The sequence below is a fragment of the Thermobia domestica genome, chromosome 1 (assembly GCF_964235325.1).
Source record: "Thermobia domestica chromosome 1, izTheDome1.hap1.1, whole genome shotgun sequence".
Lineage (NCBI taxonomy): Eukaryota > Metazoa > Arthropoda > Insecta > Zygentoma > Lepismatidae > Thermobia > Thermobia domestica.
The window spans coordinates 254,568,911-254,587,509 of NC_137454.1; the positions used below are offsets into that span (position 1 = coordinate 254,568,911).

The window sequence follows — 18,599 nt, forward strand, 5'->3', positions numbered from 1 at the left end:
GACATGCAAGCAGTCGAAATGACTTTCAGTTTCTTGTCATAATATATCAAATAATTCGAAGCTATTGACAATAAACCTTGCCGTGTATTCTTCAATTCGCGGTAATCTTTCAACGTCAGTACATTTTTATACAATTAACTGTTTAAATCATTATCTTGAACTACTACACAAAGCTTCTATTGGTAAAGAAAAGAAAGAAAACATCGCGTCATCTAGATAAGGTTATGTATCTGTTACAGCTGAAAGGAAGAATAAAAATTGACGACATTTATTAGACATTCATTCTGTGAAATAACAAAACATTCTGGATTTGAAATATTTTTCATCAAGAGGTATAGACCAGTGGTGCTACCCAAATGAATTCTCCAGATGCTACTAAGGGGGTAAGGAGATGTATTTATATCTATTATTTAGTTTTGAGAAGTGGATTTCATTGACATCTAACCTTAGAAAATTAGTTTTGTGTGCTTAGTGGCAGGCAAAATTAAAAATACTTTTTGTTTTCGTTCCTACTTTATCCCTAAAGAACGATTCTACATTTAAATTTTAAACTAAATACTTTTAAAACACTACAAACTACAGTCAATGATGTATGCAGAAATATGAGAGTCTTTTTTAAATAAAAAAAATTGATTGTATTTGAGAGCTTCTCGGTAGCTGGGAATTCGTGATTTTCAGACGGCAATTTGACTGAACATCTTGGTTTTGTATATTCATTCATTTATTTATTTTCTTAAATACATTTTTCACTTCTTGAAAACAGTTTAGAGAAATCACATAGGTAAACATATAAATTTTATCAATACAAGCTTAGGAAAAATCTTATCTTATGTATTAATATTTGAATACAAAACAAGAAACAGTACATGAGGTAAAGTTTCTTTCCTTAGCATGTAGCGGTAAAATTGAAACATCGATCTATGTGACTTCTCTCAAGAGCCATTACTAATATTTATAATATCTAGGTAGATAAGTCACTAAGTGCAAAGACTGGATAGGTGATAAAGCAGGGATAATAAACTAAAGCTTATGATTTGAGGTAAATGTAAGTAAATGCAGAAGTGTAATCAATTTGTAATTTGTGCTTTTCTTAATTCAGTTCAATATTAATGACACACAACACATCAACATTACATCCGATTAACGACAAAGATTAGTGATGACCATGTCAGAGCTTATGAAATAGAGGTATTAGTTGTGCAATGATAGATAACTATATACACAGTAATAATAATCGTTCAAGGTGATAAATGATCATAATGTGCATGATTAAACTAATTCTGGCTAATGTTGAATAAGAATGCGTCGATGTAGTGTATAATAAAAGATTTGCAGACAAATTGTTGATCAGCGGCAAAATAAATTGTATCCAGCGATCAAACACTTGATAATAATTTAATATATAAAAATGAAACTGATTTTATGTTAGGTTAAATCACAGGAAAATGTTTGAATCGATTTATTGATTTTTTAAAATCATTGAATATAGTTATCAACTACTTCGAACTAAATTTTTTTATCACTTGTTTAGTTTGTAAAAAAAAAGTTTATCCTAAGAAGAGAGCGGGAAATCATTATTTATTCAAAAAATTTAGTATTGAGAGAACGTGAAATTGAAAGATGGAACTTAATATACAAACTTCTCATTAGAAATTAAAGGACAGCGTTCCCTTTTTAAAGAGAAGGGGAGATTTTCCTATTTTCACCATTGAAAAAACGTTATCTGTTATTTGTGATCACATCAGAAGAAAACTGCTGCTCCGTTTGAAATAAATTTCGGAACATAATTAATACTTATCACGAGGTAGTGTTTTATATGTCACTTTGATTGAAGAGGGAGTGAGGGGTATCAGAATTTCAGCCAAAAGTAGAGTATCTCACGATTCTTTCAAGTTAGGATCATAAAACTCAGTAGATAAATCCCGTTATTAAAAATAAGCGAACGCATATCTAAGCGTTTCTAAAATTTCCGTTTTCAAGATGAAAAAATTTCTATAACAATTTTCGTTAGATTGAAATCAACATTGTCTATTATTTATGATCATATGATGCGAAAACGGTTGACCCGTTTGAAATGAATTTTGGAACATGGTGTCTAGCTCAAATTGGATTTTTATAATGTCAGTTAGATTAAAGAGTGTATCCTAATGGGGAAGATGGTTCACTATTTATCACTAAAATAGAATATCTTTGTATGTCCAAAGGGTTGGGGGGAGAGGGTTCATATATTTTCCACAAATCTATTTTCCACATGCGAAGAGACATTTCAGCTTGTGTGATCTTATATCACCGGCAAACAGCTGAACCAATTGAAATAAAATCTTGAATATAGTTTTCAACTGTCCCGAACTAGGCTTCTATCATGTTACTTTGCTTGAAATGCATATCCTAACAGGAAAGCGGGGGTCGTACAGATAATTTATGTGAAAAATGTAGTATCTCGCGAGTACATCAAGTTAGGAGTGGAACTTAGTGTGCAAACTTCTTGTTAAATGTAAACGGAGTCTCAGCGTTTCTAAAATTCACGTTTCAAAGGGTCATTTTAAATAGTTATATCTTTTCGCCAGATTGAAAGCGACGTTATCTGTTATTTGTGATTGCATTACATGAAAACTGTAGAACTGTTTGAAATGAATTTTGGAACATTGTCGGCGCCTACCTCGAGCCAGGTTTTTATAATATCATTAATTAAAGGGAGGTGTGGGGGGATTAAAATTTCAACCGAAAGTAGAGTATCTCATGGGTCTCTCAAGCTAGGTAATGAAACTCTGTACATGAATTTCTCATCAAAAAAGAAATTAGATATGTATCCCAGTATTTCCAACATTTCGGTTTTAAGAGGGGCAATTTTTATAATTGTATTCACCAGTTTGAAACTGACATTGTCTCTTCTTTGTGATCTCATGATGGGGAAAACAACTGACCCGATTGATATGAATTTTGGAACATAGTATCTACCTCAATCCCAATCAAGGTTCTTATCATGTAGTTTTGATTAAAGATCGTATTCTAATGGGAAGGATGCCTTAAAACTTATGCTATGAAAAGAACATCTTATGGGCTTTTATTATTACACTTTCATTGAAATGTGTATCCTGATGGAGGAAAGAGGATTCAAATATTTTGCACAAATCTATCATCCTCGTACGACAAATGGCCATGGGCTGTACTGACATATATCTATCTGTTGTATTACAAGAGTATGAAAATAAGTTAGAATTGTTTATAATCTTTGTATTTTGAATGCTTTAGTTAATATGAGTGTTCAGTAAACATTTTCTCTTTATGACTTTCAAATTGTAAGACTTTAAAATTTCAGTTATTGTAAAGTGAAGTTTGAACGCAGTCTATTTTGACTCTACATCAGTGGAGACTCGGAACTAAAGCCAGCATGATTCACGCGACAATGGACTACATAAATAATAGAATACTCAACCTTTTTTTTTTTTTTTTTTTGGTTGTTGCAAAATTAACATCTTACGTCATCAGATAGACTCATCCGATTTTTATCAAATTTAGAGTAATGATAGATTTCGACTTACTTAATATGCCTCTAAAATATTTTTCTGTGCAGACCTCTGATTTCCGAGGTTCATAATATTTATAAAAAATAATACAAGTTTCCTTTGGCGTCGAGAGAATGAAATTCTGTGCTATATTATTAAAAACTCCACTAAAATTGATTTGTTCCCTTTGATGTTATTGATGAGTGTATACGTCATATATTAAGTAAATTTGGATGCCAAAAATCAAATTAATTGTAAGAAAAAAATAAAATAAGGTTTATACTGTCTACATAGTTTGAAGTATACCTAAAAGAGGTCTATGCATACAAACATACTGCTAGAAATTAAGTCCAATTCGACCACCCCTTACACGAAGTAACATGTGCCACACTGTGTTGTTGTGTAACTGGACAGTTAGCGAATTCCTTCGTGGCGATGTGGATAGCGTACGCCTCTTCGGCATCGAAGACTCGGGTTCGGTTCCAACTTTAAGCTGTAGTTTCTAGTCTCATATAGTCTTGCTGTTGAACGGGATGCTAAATTCAAATTAAATTCAAAATGGACAGTTAGCACGAATGATGCTCGCCATCAAGTATACAAATTGGGAAGAATAATTTAAACAGGTAACTAGGTAATACCAATGTATGGCAAAGTAGATTTTTAGAAGGACTTGCTATATATTTTGTGTATCTTTATGAATAAAGAATTATTATTATTATTATTATTATTATTTGCATAGACAGTGATTCCCAACCTTGTTTACTGGCGGCCCCCTTTATGAACCCCATATTTTTCATGCTTCCTCCTTCCTGCTCGTTGGTTATATGTGTTTGTTGTGTAACCCCCTTGGGCAATTTTAAATGCAACATTAACTTCTCAAATCTTTAACAACAACAATAATAATAATAATAATAATAATAATAATAATAATAATAATAATAATAATAATAATAATAATAATAATAATAATAATAATAAATCTTATCAATTTAGATTAATTTTCAGCAAGACTTCTGAATACTTGTAGTGCAGTATTATTATTTTTTTTAACGGCCTTGTTCTTAATGAAACCACAGTTCTTAGTAAATAGTTACTTTGTGTTTGTGCGGTACTTAATTTAACGCTTGTTTCTTACAACATTCTTAATATTGGTAATTGTGATTGTAGTTAATTTCTGTCAGTAACTTGCATCCTCTTGGTCGCTCCGCGTGTCTCCTGATCGGGAACCATTAGAGAGTATTGTCCTCTACTCAGGCACGTAGCCAGGATTTCGTAATAGGGGGGGTCCGAGACATGAAATACTGTGGTTATCAAACTATTTTACTAGCAACATATATTGGTTTGTTAAGACTTTAAAATTAGGACATATTAGCAAGGGCGCCGATTTCTCTGTAAATTTCGGGGGTCCATTCAGATGCAGAAGGCATATATGAGGATTTTAAGACAAATTGCATTCAAATTATGCCAATATATTGTATATTTATAAATACAACAAGGGGGCCCACATGACCTTTGGGGGCTGGCCCCCCTTGGCTAGCAGGATCGGCGCCCATGCATGTTAGTAAGTATTTTAGTAACAAACTATAATGAAATCTAGAATAAAAGAATATTTATAATTTTTTTTAAAAATTACAATATCTACGTTCTTTCTTCTGTTCATCCAAATATGACAATTTTCCTTTCATTATGACAACTATTTAAAAAAGTACTATCCAATAATGTGTTGTAAAATATTTTATATCTGCGTTCCTTTCTCTGTTGAATCAAATGTTAACAGGACTTGCTTTCCACATAACTTTTTTGTTTTTATAATTCCGTCAATTACTATCTGTTCCAAATGACAAGTTAAAGGAGCAGTAGAAAACCGTTTCTGAAAAAAAAAAAAAAACGTTTGATAGCACAGGGAAGCGATGATAAAAAACTATTTTTATTTTTAGCTTTATTTTTATCTTTATTTTTAACGCTGATTCTTCCTATTTCTTGTTTCTTTTTGTTTCGTCCTTGCTTAATTTTTTATTTATGGTCTCGAAGGGGGGGTCCGAACCCCCCGGACCCACCCCTTGGCTACGTGCCTGGAAGAAACATGTATAATAAGGGGGGAAAATGAAAAAGAATGAAGACTTTCAACATGTGGTTGTGGAAAAGAATGAAGACAATTAGCTGGTCCAACGGAAAACCAGTCAAGAAGTTTTAGGAATATAGGGAGAAAAGAACAATATTAAATGTGTTAAAAAGAAAAAGAAAGAAATAGTAGGGACATTGACTGGGAAGGAAGTGTATTCTGACAAATGTGAGAAAATATGGTAGAAGAAAACAGAGAGAAGGGCGAAAGAGGCTGCAATTGATGGACAGTATTATACCTGAAACTAGGATCGTGGTGCATGAAAGCGTCTCAAGTGATCAACCAGAAATGACAGAATACATAAAAGATGATGTAGTAGACTGTCTTGTTGTGTTGTGAATGGTTAGTCTTTAGCGTATATGCCATCGATACCAATTTGGGACACAGAACATTCGATTTTGATCCTTCATAGTGAGAAATTTAAGAAGTAGCAAACTGCGATCTAAATAACGAGAAATAATGGATTGGAAGATTACGAATGACCATATATCATCCACTTTATGTGTGCTATCTGGTCGGCTATAAACTCCTTTCTTGTGAAGGCTGTTTATCCAGAAATCTTCATTCTTATAGGTATGTTGGTAATGTTCAGTACAATTTACAAGGAACTATATTTCCAACATACACAATCCAGGTAGTTCTGACGCAGTTTTTTCTTTTTTTTCTTTTTTTTTTTTACCGTGATGTACATTGTTTGATCATACGATTGCAAAATTTTGCCTCTCAAAGCTTCTAATAATGGACCAGCTTCAAAAGTAATCATTCTTATAACGTTGGAGAAATTTAATAGAAGACACTAGATTTTCTTGTCTTGATCTACAAGAAACTCAAAAGTTGGAATCCATTATAGACACTACAGATTAGTTTATACGGTATCCAAAGTACATTCTGTAGAAAATATCTTGTCCATTTTTCTCCAGAGACAACCATGTAGACGATGTACACAACTGAAAATGGCGACTGAAATTTATTGTAATCTATGAACACAAACCATTCTCAGTTATTAGAAAAATATATTTTTCTTTTAGAAACACAAAACAGAGACATGATTGCAGTATTGTATAATTATTACTTACATACTTTTTTTTTTTTTTTTTTAATCATGACTGTGCCAGTAGCTTATTTCATCTACCATATTGTAATACATTTCAGTGAACTTAGGTATTCAACCGTCTATTTTACTTATTTTCTTTTATTTGATTCCATTCGAGAATTTTGTTTCCGAAGTTGATTGTTCGTAGCAAAAGCAGAATAAAACGATAATCAGAGTGAGGAATAATTGTAGTTGCTACTAGTATAACCTGTTTTTTGCTTATATTCAGTGGTAAAAATGAATCTGAAAAGCCAGTTGGGCGGTAGGTAGCGGCATAACGTCACGCCGTCCTCCTGTCTATCTTCGCACATTGTAATTTTTTAGGAACTGGTGGAATGCTGTACATATTTTTTGGAGGTGGTGGGATGGTGCGCCCAGCGTTCTCCCTCACTTTTACCCTTGCTTACATTACAATGGTAAAATAAAAAATGTTATCCAGCGGGCATCAGAATTGCCTAAATTTCATTATGTTAATATTTCTTTTGAGCTTCTCTGAACAATTAATTTACCTTTGAAATAAGGGATAGCGGATAATGAACTAACTCTATGACTTACGGAATTTGAATGTTCATTGCCGCATTCACAAAAGCTCTCTATTTGACTTCTGTCCTTGGCCATCTGGATCTAGTTTCGACTTTATATTACTATTTCATCTTAATATTGTCCTCCCATATACGCCTAGGTCTTCTTAGTGCACATTTTTCGGTTGGAATTCCAGTTAAAATTTTGCAAGCGTCCTTACATTCTTAAATTTTTGCTATATGACCTGCTCACTTGAGCCTTCTAGACTTAACCCGTCAACGCCCAGTGTCACCTACAGGTGACACTACTTTAAAGGCGTCTTCTTGTTCACCAATCGTCCAGCAAAGGGTCGTAGTGAACCAGTCTGAACCACAGTAGCACCAGCTACTTACCTATGTATGTTTCATCACCACACACACAAAAAAAGTTTCGAAGTCGACGTATTGTACAAGAAAGAAGACGCCTTTAAAATAGTGTCACCTGTAAGTGACACTGGGCGTTGACGGATGACCATAATAATGTTTGGTAAACGATATGAATTGTGTGAGGAACTGAAATTCTGGGTCATTTCCCATTCCCGTTCTTCTTGAGTCCGAATATTCGTCTGAGAATTTTATTTCAAACGCTCTCAGTTTTCGTTCTTCTATAAAACTCAGAGACCATGTTTCGTAACCATACAATACAACAGGCATAATTACAGTTTTATATATATTTAAACTCCAAATTCTTCGACAGAATTCGAGAAGACGAAAAAGTTCTGAATGAAGAATAATCGAATCCCCTGCTTTCAGCTGACATTTAATTTCTACGTAGACATGGTTTTGGTCTGTTAATGTTGATCCTAGATATTTGAATATGTTAGTCTCTACTACTTGATATTTTAGTGCATCCATTAGGAATTTATGAATTAAGAATTAGATTTTTGGGTTCTCTCGGCATCTAAGGCCATTTAGCCCGTTACGTATATGAGGGACGACGTTCCTCGACGAGCACACTATTCGATGAAAGAGACGGAAGAAAGGACTGGGGAAGGAAGGAAGCGACCTGGGACCATTACGTTAGGAATCATTCCGGCATTTGCCTGGTGTGAATGAGGGAAACCCAAGAAAAACCTCACTTAAGTTGGCTGGCCTGAAAAAGCCGTTACACTTTGAGACCGAATGTCCCCACCGAGAATCGAACCCGGCACCAAAGGCGAGAGCGTTAGCGACTACGCCACGCGGGGCCACTAGTGCATCCATAATTTGTATTATTCCGGTAAAGATAAATTTCCATGTGTTTAGTTTTCTAGAGGACATTAATCTAGGCTTAATTAGTTCGTGTGAAATTTAGCATCCATTTTCGGCACAAAAGATATATTCTGACCTGAATTTGCAATTTAACGTTATATTCTGACAACATGAAGATCTACTGGGAACCCAACATTGCTCTCCCCTCTCCCCCCACGATCGAGAACGTTATCTTTATATGCAGTGACTAATACATAACTTTCACACTCAAAAACGTAATTAAACAAGCGCTTCAGAAGCATACACGTCATCAGCGTTTTGTGATCAAAGTGATCTTTGAGCTTTCTTGCAACACAGGAGAAAACAAACACGTTAACACATGTTGCTTAAGTTGTTTCATAATTGGGCAACGATATTGATTGGAAGATTTTTATCATTGAAATAGTTGATTATTCTAATTCTAATTAGAAAATTATGTGATCTTATTGTTAGTATTAACATCAACAATAATACTGCGTAGATGAAAACAATAAGTGCTACTCTGATTAGATAAAACAAATGCATTAGTCATTTATCAAAATAGTAATACTAATACAACCAGTTCTGAAATTGAAGGAGTGAAATGATTCATCACATAATCTTTGAATTTTTGAAAATACGCAGTCAATAATTTGTAACACTTCCGCTTTTTCAAATTACATAAACCAATGAATACTGAGTGGGTATAGGCAAATGGTAAGTATTCATTGATTCGCAGTCAGCAGGTCTCGGCCTCGAATCCAGTGCTTGTCCATTTTAAAGTTCTACAATTTTTCTTCATTTTCATCTGACAAATGCCGTCATGGGCTCTTCAAATATAGGCTTTGGACGACTTTCTTCTTGTAGTTTGGTAATGATTGTAGTATAGTCTGGCCTTACAGGCCATCCTGATATATGTTACCGTAAAATGAATAAATACATGAAAACCTTTTAAAAACAAATAATAACGGACTTCAATAAAAACACTAAAAAGCAGAAAATAATAATAATAATAAACTGCTTAAAAACACAAAGTAATCTATAGAAAAATTGAAGTTTGTAGTACTAAGCCGAACAAAATTAATACCTCAAATTACTAACCAAACCAATTTGTGCAAATATGTTTTTTGCACAACTCATTTCAAACTCATTTCAAAGAATACTAAACTCTTTATCATCCTCATGTACTTCATTTTCTACTTCAACATCTAGGCCACACGGTCTATCTCTACTCTCATACATGTTCTTAACATTTTCTTTTCATCTTCCTAAGACTTCCATAATCGAAACTAAATCAATAGTGAAAAGTTGACTAGTTTCGTTTCTAGTATAATTTATAATATGAAATTTATTAATTTCTAAAATAGGGAACCAATATTCTCATGATGAATTGAAACAAGTATCCATTCAATTTTCGACCGTCTCTAAAGCAAATGAGTAATTCATTTCACCACTCATTTTCAGCACAAAGACGTAGACCAACTGTTTAGTGTAAACTCTGAATCACTTATTTTTTTTATCGAGAATCGAAGCCCGTGCCCCATGACGAAGACGCATTTTCAAATCATATAACCACGAGAGTTTCAAAATTTGCATGAAGTTCCACAACTCTACCGGGGCTGAACCTCCGGGAGTGTTATCAGCCTTATAATTATCCTATCTGACTTGACAATTGACTATTCTCTACTAACTCTTATCTTATAATTATTTATTTGAACACAAGCGTAACGCTTACATATTTGTCCGAGGCTTGAAATGATTATGCTTTCACAGTGACATTTCAATGGTTAATCAATTTAATAGTTCAAGAATATTCATTGGCTCACTAAATGCTTTTTTTTTTTTTTTTTTTTTTAAGTTGCGTAATCATGTACCAGGTGTTACTAAATTTCGAAATTGTAATGTACACTAAGAAAGTATTGTTTTGTTCCTTCATAATAATTTCTGAACATGAGCGTCGCAAACAAACAATGATTCGTCATAGATTCCACTCTTTCTTGATACAATATAGGTCATTCTTTAGTGTGTATGTTTGTATCCACGTACGACAAGCAGAATAAGTCTATCCCACTTCCATCGTGTTGAGGTGGGCAGCACAACCACAGAGCTTATGCTCCACCCTATTTTCTCTTCTCCCGCGATCTTCCGTACCGACTGAAACAGATTCTTTTTATCAGTCACGAAAAATGTGTGATTATTATACGTAAGGGCAGGTGTTAAAAGGGTTGTTCTATGAGGCAGGCGATCGCTAGAAAGAACCAAGCTAGAATATGTGAATTCGAAGTGTCATCAAGCATCGTGACTTCATCTATGATGCTTAATCTTTTATATATGTCTATCAAAACTTCATATTAAAATAAATATTTTTTTTTCGGTTGTTCCTTATTCGTATACAGGAATAAATGTCCATATTTTTTTTGTATTAATTGGGAAGGCACGTGGTTTTGTGACCACATTATAAAGCCGACTCTTACTTTGAGCAACTATTGGATCCCACATTAAGTTTACCTCTCATATAGCCTCGCTGTTGAAAGAGAAGCTAAACTAAAATAAAATCAAATAAAAAATCTAAAAATGTTATGGTTCTTTGACCTAGTAATAAACAGCAAAACATGTTCATATTCAGAATCTTCACTATTCATTTTGAAATAATTTAATCGAAACAATATATTTAAATTGCAGTAATGAGACTGCTCTACTCCAGAAAATCAAATATTAATTCTCAAATCTAAATGTGGTTACGGTCCTTATTCTACAGGGTGGCGCAGGGAAACGGGAAATTTTGAAGTTACGTAATTTGCACGAATAAACACAAGGAAAACCTCTCTTATTAACGAAAGTGCATGTATACAGTATGCCATTTATGTTTCCATTGCAAAATGTCACAAACTGCCTCTTTACTTCTCAAAGATGACATCGGAAAGATGCACTCCCTTTCGGCGTTCACATTCTAATAGCCTGTTATGGAAACTCCGATATGCTCGGTGTAGTATGTTTCGGGGAATGGCAGTGATTTTGTTTTTAATCTTCTGATTCAATTCATGGATAGTTACAGGAAGTGTGCGGTACAGCTTGCCTTTAAGATGTCCTCAGAGGAAGAGATCGCCACACTAAGATTAGGGAATCTCGCAGGCCATGGAATGTTATCGTTACGTGATATGACGCTCATTTCAAACAATTGGCGAATGATTTTCATCGATTGCCGAGCAGTATGTGATATGGCTCCGTCCTCCTGAAACCAGATGTTTTCGATGTTAAGATTAGGATCGTAGAGTCTGGGCTTAAAGAATATTCCAATCATTTCAACATACAAAGCTGATGTTACTGTTTTTGTAATGTCATCCTCAAGTTCGAAAAAGGAAGGGGCAATGACAGCATGATATGATACAGCACAGTACACTGTAACTTTGGCGCTATGTAATGGAAGCTCGCGAAGCTCACAAAGATTTTCCTGTGCCCGATAACGGAAATTCTGTTTGTTAACGTACTTGTTAAGTTGGATGTGGTCTTCATCTGACATCCATATATTGCTAAAGAAATTGCCGTCCTTATTAATTTTAACCAACACTCGTTCACTGAACTCCCTACTCGTGTCCGTGGGTTTTCCCAAGGCACTCTCGTTTCCTCCACTTTCTCATTCCACTAATTCCTTCATCATCCTTCACTTGCTTTAATCATTGTCTCCCATAGCCCTACAGGCGTAATCGTGAGACGTTAAACTGAAAGATTTCATTTCATTTACTAAACTCTTTACGCGACAAGGTCTCGTGGATGTAATTTCTGCACAATCTGCAACTTATAGTGATGGAGCTTTAATTAGTACAGTATTCTTTGTACACTTCGTCGCCCAATCTCTAGCGCAAATGCATGTTGTCAAACGGAGCGGTGAGGGCTACTCTGAATGGAAACTCAAACAGCTGCAATGTTCTCTGTGATACGCACTGTTCAAACGTTACCTGGAGGCTTCTTGTTCAAGGCTGAACCAGTTTCTTCACAATTACACATCCAGATTTGTAATTGCATGATCAGATGGGACACGTTCATGACATCCTAACTGGTAATGTTGTCGAAATACCCTTTGCGCAGCAGTTACACTATCACCTTCTTGTAAAACGCTCTAAAACGTATTGACCCACTCCAACGCTGCATGATTTCTAAATGGCAACAATGTGACCACTCAGTAAAAATATTTCGTACTAACCTATTTAGAAAAATAGTACTAGATTTGGGAGAAAAGTACCAAAATTTTATCTGCTCCCGTTTCACTCTATTTATGGCATTTTACGATATTAATATGTTATTAGAAGGTTTCCGGCAGCTCCCCTCCCCTGTGGGTGAGGGAGTGAAATCTCACATTCTTGAAAGAACCACCAACTTTATTTTTTTTACAGTCAAAATTCGATACAAAGCGTGCAAACTACTCACACCTTCCCAATTTTGACTTTACACTTTCAAACTAAAACTCCTGGTGAATTCCTGCTTAATTAACGTATTAGAACTCACTGTAAAACCACTTAAGTAACACAATTATGACAAATATAGAGGATGTCGGGAGAAAACAAGAAATATCATAAAATGGGTTTATTGAGAAAATCGAGTTTTAATTCCTTAAGAGTCTCTATTTAAACGGATCATTAAATATATAATATTGTTTACTATGGTCATTTATTAGTTTTGATTCTTCGTTATTTGACACTTTTGTACTTCCCATTTTTCCCCAATAGAATGAACTACAAGTTGCCAGAATTTCTTCTCATTGGAGGAGGCGACCGGACGGCACATATGTCTCACTTCCGCTCTTGTAAATGCCACTGTTGAAAAAAAGAAAAGGAAGAAAGAAGTTACCAAGAATAATGAAATTTTCGTACATTGCCAAATTTTCATGAGATTCCTTTTTCTCTCCCAAATGTATTTATGAGAAAAGAAAAGTAGGAGAAAAGTACTAGATTTGTTAGTGAACGTACTAGAACACTAAAATATTATAACAGATACTAGATCTGGTACGAAAGTACTAGAGGTGGTCACACTGAATGGCAACGTGTTCACAAAAGGGTTGGAAAAAATACAGTTTCTTTTGAAAAAGAACAAAACATGTGTTTAAAACATGAAAAAATGTTCAAAATGATTTAAACATGTTTCAAAACACACACGAAAAAATACATGTTTTAAACATTTTGAACAGTTTAAAACATGATTTTAAACATATTTCAAAATCATGTAATAACGTATTTATTAAGACTTTTTTGCTCTAGCAACTTATCTTTTCATTTATTTTATTCTCGTTAAAACTATACTATGTTGGGTACAGAATACTCGTATTTCAGTATAGATTAGTAATTCTCAACTTATTTCATATCACGACCACCTTTTATTACACCCTCTTGCCAGTGACTCTCATAAGTACTTTCTTCGTTGTAATAAGCTCTTTAGGTAGATTTTAAAATCTACCTACTATAGAGATTTCACACAATCTATCAATATACATGGCGAAACAAAAGTCCTCACCATCCTTGTGGGTGGAGAACGGGTCGAGGGAGAATGATGAAACTTGGAAATGCTCTGACACATCAGATGCTGCTATCAAGCATCATAGCGGACATCTTTGCTTGGTATTTGAAAATTCAAATGCAAAGGGAGTCATGTTACATGTTTTAAAGCTAGAATTTTATCAGAAATACGGTTGTACGGTTATTTTAGCCCTAAAGCAAGTCATCTTGGAGTTAACGCTTCTGAAAGTTTTCTAGTTATGCCTTTAGGAGCTAAGCTCGCGTTTCTTGGAGGTGAGTGAGATTTTTGTTGCAAAATTTGATTACTATTTCAGAACACTGATGCTAATAAAATTATTTTAAAATAATAAATTTTCGTAAAGTAATGTTTGAAGCACACTTCATGTTGTGCTAACTTTAGAATATTTTCTGTAAGTCTACGTAATTTTTTTAGTCAATAATTTATTGAAGAAAGGTAACATTTGGGATGTTCAGAGCACAACAGATTCAAATCCATTTCAATAAAGTTCAGTTTTGCTCAGCAAATGAATTCTATATCAAAACGTAATATCTTTGCGGTCAAGAGTCCGAAATAATGTAACAGTAGTAGGCCCCCCCGTATGCGCGAATGACTCATCCTCACTCTCTTTTACGACCACGATATTTGAACTTTGTTCCCTTTTACGGCTAAGATGAATGCTTTGGTACCTCGATTCTGATTGGCTGAGAGAAGTCACGTGACGTTAGGCCCCGCCCACGCTGGAAATTCAAACTTTCCAGGTCACGTGGTAGTAGTAGTGGTCCCCGTATATCTAGTCGAGTCAGCAAAAATTTTTGTGACGTCATAGGTCAAAGGTCAATGACCTAGGGGTACCTAGGACCACCCCCTCTAAATTTTGGCAGGGGTACCATGGCCCACCCCCTAAATTTTGGCAGGGGTACATAGGACCACCCCCCTTAAATTTTGGAAATTGCCAAATCTAAAAATTTGGTATGGTAGCCTAGGACCATAGTATGTACCTCTATCAGTATTGGGTGTCTATGTCGTTCCCTTTCATGGGTAAAAAATTGCCAAAAATTCAAATTTCGGGGTTTTTGACCTAATTTATCCTCTTTGATGAGGTATTATTACCCTATATAGTTATATGGGCGTATACAGGGGTCCATTACCTTTCATAAGACATGGGTATATTAATGCACCCCTTGAAAAATTTGGGAGGGGTACCTTGGCCCACCCCTTAAATTTTGGAAATTGCCCAATTTAAACATTGGGTATTATAGTACAGGACCCTAATATGTATTATGATAAATTTGGGTGGTCCACCTCGTTTCCTTCTAGGGTACACAATTGCCAAAATATAAACGTAAGCAATACGTTATACCACGTGTTTGGTTTTTGGTCGATTTTATCCCCTTTGATGAGGTGTTATTACCCTATATGGTTATATGGGCGTATACAGGAGTCCATTACCTTTCATAAGACATGGGAATATTAATGCACCCCTTTAAAAATTTGGGAGGGGTACCTTGGCCCACCCCTTCATTTTTAGAAATTGCCCAATTTAAACATTGGGTATTATAGTATAGGACGCTAATATGGATCACTATAAATTTGGGTGGTCCACCTCGTTCCCTTTTAGGGGTACAAAATTGCCAAAATATAAACGTAAGCAATACGTTATACCACGTGTTTTGTTTCGACCTAAGTTATCCTTTTGATGAGGTGTTATTACCCTATATGGTTATATGGGGCGTATACAGGGGTCCATTACCTTTCATAAGACATGGGTATATTAATGCACCCCGGGAGGGGTACCTTGGCCCACCCCTTCATTTTTAGAAATTGCCCAATTTAAACATTTGGTATTATAGTATAGGACGCTAATATGGATCACTATAAATTTGGGTGGTCCACCTCGTTCCCTTTCATGGGTACGAAATTGCCAAATTTAGGTACAACCACGTGTTTGGTTTTTGATTTAATTTATTCCCTTGGATGAGGTCCTATTACCTTATATGGTTATATGGTCATGTATAGGGGATCCATTATCTATTATAAGACATGGGTACATTGGTGCACCCCGGGAGGGGGTACCTTGGCCCACCCCTTAAATTTTGGAAATTGCCCAATTTCAACATTTGGTATTATAGTACAGGACCTCAATATGTATCATGATAAATTTGGATGGTCCACATCGTTCCCTTTTAGGGGTACAAAAATTGCCAAAATATAAACGTTGTACCACGTGTTTGTTTTTTTGGTCCATTTTATCCCCTTTGATGAGATTCTATGATTACAGGGGTTCATTTCTTATCATAAGACATGGGCACCCTTCTTAAATTTTGGCAATGGGGGTCCACTGAAATTGTCCAATTGAAGCATAGTACAGGACCTCAATATGTTTCGGTGGTCCTATTACCAAATTTGTTTAGTACAACCACGTGTTCGGTTACTGACTCAATTAAGGTTATAAGGTATGGATGGGTATCCCCTTTCAATTTGGTAGGACCCTTCGGGTGTAGTACAGTCACGTGATCGATGATTTGGTTTTAATGCGCGACGAGGTCCCTGGTCAATGTTCTCTAGGAAAGATTCTTGGCATTTAAAACTTTTTTTTTCAACTTTTCAAGCTAAAAAAAAATGAAAACAAAAATTGAAACGAAAAAATTTCGAAACAAAAATGTTCAAACAAAAAATTTTAAACAAAAAATTCGAACATTTTTAAACTTAAATTTCAAACAAAAAGTTTTTAGTTTGAAACAAAAAAATTTTAAACAAAAAAAAATTGGAAACGAAAAATTTCAAAACAAAAATTTCGAACAAAAAAAATTTAAACAAAAAATTTTGCAACAAAAAAATTAAAAATTTTCAAACGAAAAAAAATTTCAAACAAAATTTTGAAAACAAAAATTTCAAAACAAAAATTTTGAAACAAAAAAAATTTAAACAAAATTTTTGAAACAAAAATTACAAAACAAATTTCAAACGAAAAATTTTCAAATAGAATTTAAATCAAACAGTGATCAGCTTTCACGGTTAACCGTTAAACTTTATCCGGTTTTTAACTATTCGATTAACAAATAAACGGTTTTCAACTATTCGATTAACAAATAAACGGTTTTCAACTATTCGATAAACAGATGAACTGTTTCTTTCCTTTTCACACCAGTGAGTGTAAGAATTGTTGTACTCGCTTTAAATACGCATCATTTTTGAAACAAGGTGTTAGTGTTCATCATGGATACACAGTGGAAACATCCATTTACCTGTATTCTCGCAGGGCCTAGTGGATGTGGAAAAACGTATTTTGTGAAGCGATTACTGTCACATCTCCCAACCATGATCAATGCAAAATTTCGTAAGATATATTGGTATTATGCAGAATGGCAAGACGTGTATGCAACAATGCCAGTTCCAGTAGAATTTCACGAAGGACTTCCACGAATGAAAGATTTTCAGCCTCACGATGGACCACATTTGATTATTATTGATGACCATATGCGAGAAGTGAATAGTGATATTGTTGATATGTTCACAAAAGGATCACATCATCGAAATATTAGTGTGATTTTTATAACACAAAATGTATTTCATCAAAGTAAAGCAAATAGAAATATGAGTTTAAATTGTTCGTATTTGGTGTTGTTTAAAAATCCACGTGACAAGTCACAAATCAAGCATATGAGTTATCAAATCATGCCTGAGCATCCACTGTTTCTACAAGAAAGTTATGCAGACGCAACAAGAAATCCACATGGTTATTTACTGATGGATCTTAAACAAGATACACCCGATGAAATGCGATTTCGTACAAATATTTTTCCCGACGATTTGCATCATTATGTTTACGTACCAACAAAACATGTTTAAATTATTGTGCATGTGAAAAGAATGACTTAGTCTGTCACGATGTCTCCTACAGTGAAACACGCTGATCTGCTACGTGCTCTGCACAAAGCTAAACCAAGATTGCGTAAAGCTATTATTGCCAATGCAGACGCTTCATTAATTCATAGTATTTGTGAATGTTGTTATAATGTCTTAAAAGGCAATGTTCCACTGACAAGTGCGCAGAAGTCAAGATTAAAGCGTTACAAGAACACGCTCCGGTATCTTGTAGACAATACAAAATCATTGGATAAAAAGAAGAAACATTTAGCCGTACAACAAGGAGGATTCTTACCTGCATTACTTGCACCTATTGTAGGAAGTGTGTTATCCAGTATTTTGTTTAAACAATAAACATCATGGAACATAGCAAGAAGATGGTTTTAGTGCCACCAGAAATGCTTCAACGAATGCATGCATCATCATCCCGTGTGAGTGAAAATCGAGAATCTAATCTCGATCGTGAAATGCAATCTATATTGAATACATCGTATCCAAGTGATGAAGAAAAATGGAATCAGTACAATAGAATATTACAGAAATATCTTTATGTGATACGTAAACAAGAAGAACCAATACCACTTACAATTACATCAATGAAACCTGATGGTGACGTCCCGAATGTTGACGATAGCACGAAACAAGAAATTTTAGCCGCAATACCACAAATGTATCGTAAGAAAGCCGAACTACTATTCCGTCGTTTAAAACAAGATGACGCAATTACGTGGGAT

The 18,599-nt window shown here is 34.6% G+C and overlaps 1 protein-coding gene across 1 annotated transcript in view; it reads left to right on the forward strand.

The window, feature by feature from the left end:
* The first annotated feature begins 252 nt into the window (after positions 1 to 252).
* LOC145667535 (caspase-1-like) overlaps positions 253 to 18,599 on the forward strand; it is a 47,987-nt gene continuing 29,640 nt past the window's right edge. The window contains exon 1 of the mRNA XM_081735009.1: positions 253 to 383. Coding sequence (XP_081591135.1) covers positions 357 to 383 — 27 coding nt within the window. The 5' untranslated portion in view covers positions 253 to 356. The remainder of the gene's footprint in view (positions 384 to 18,599) is intronic.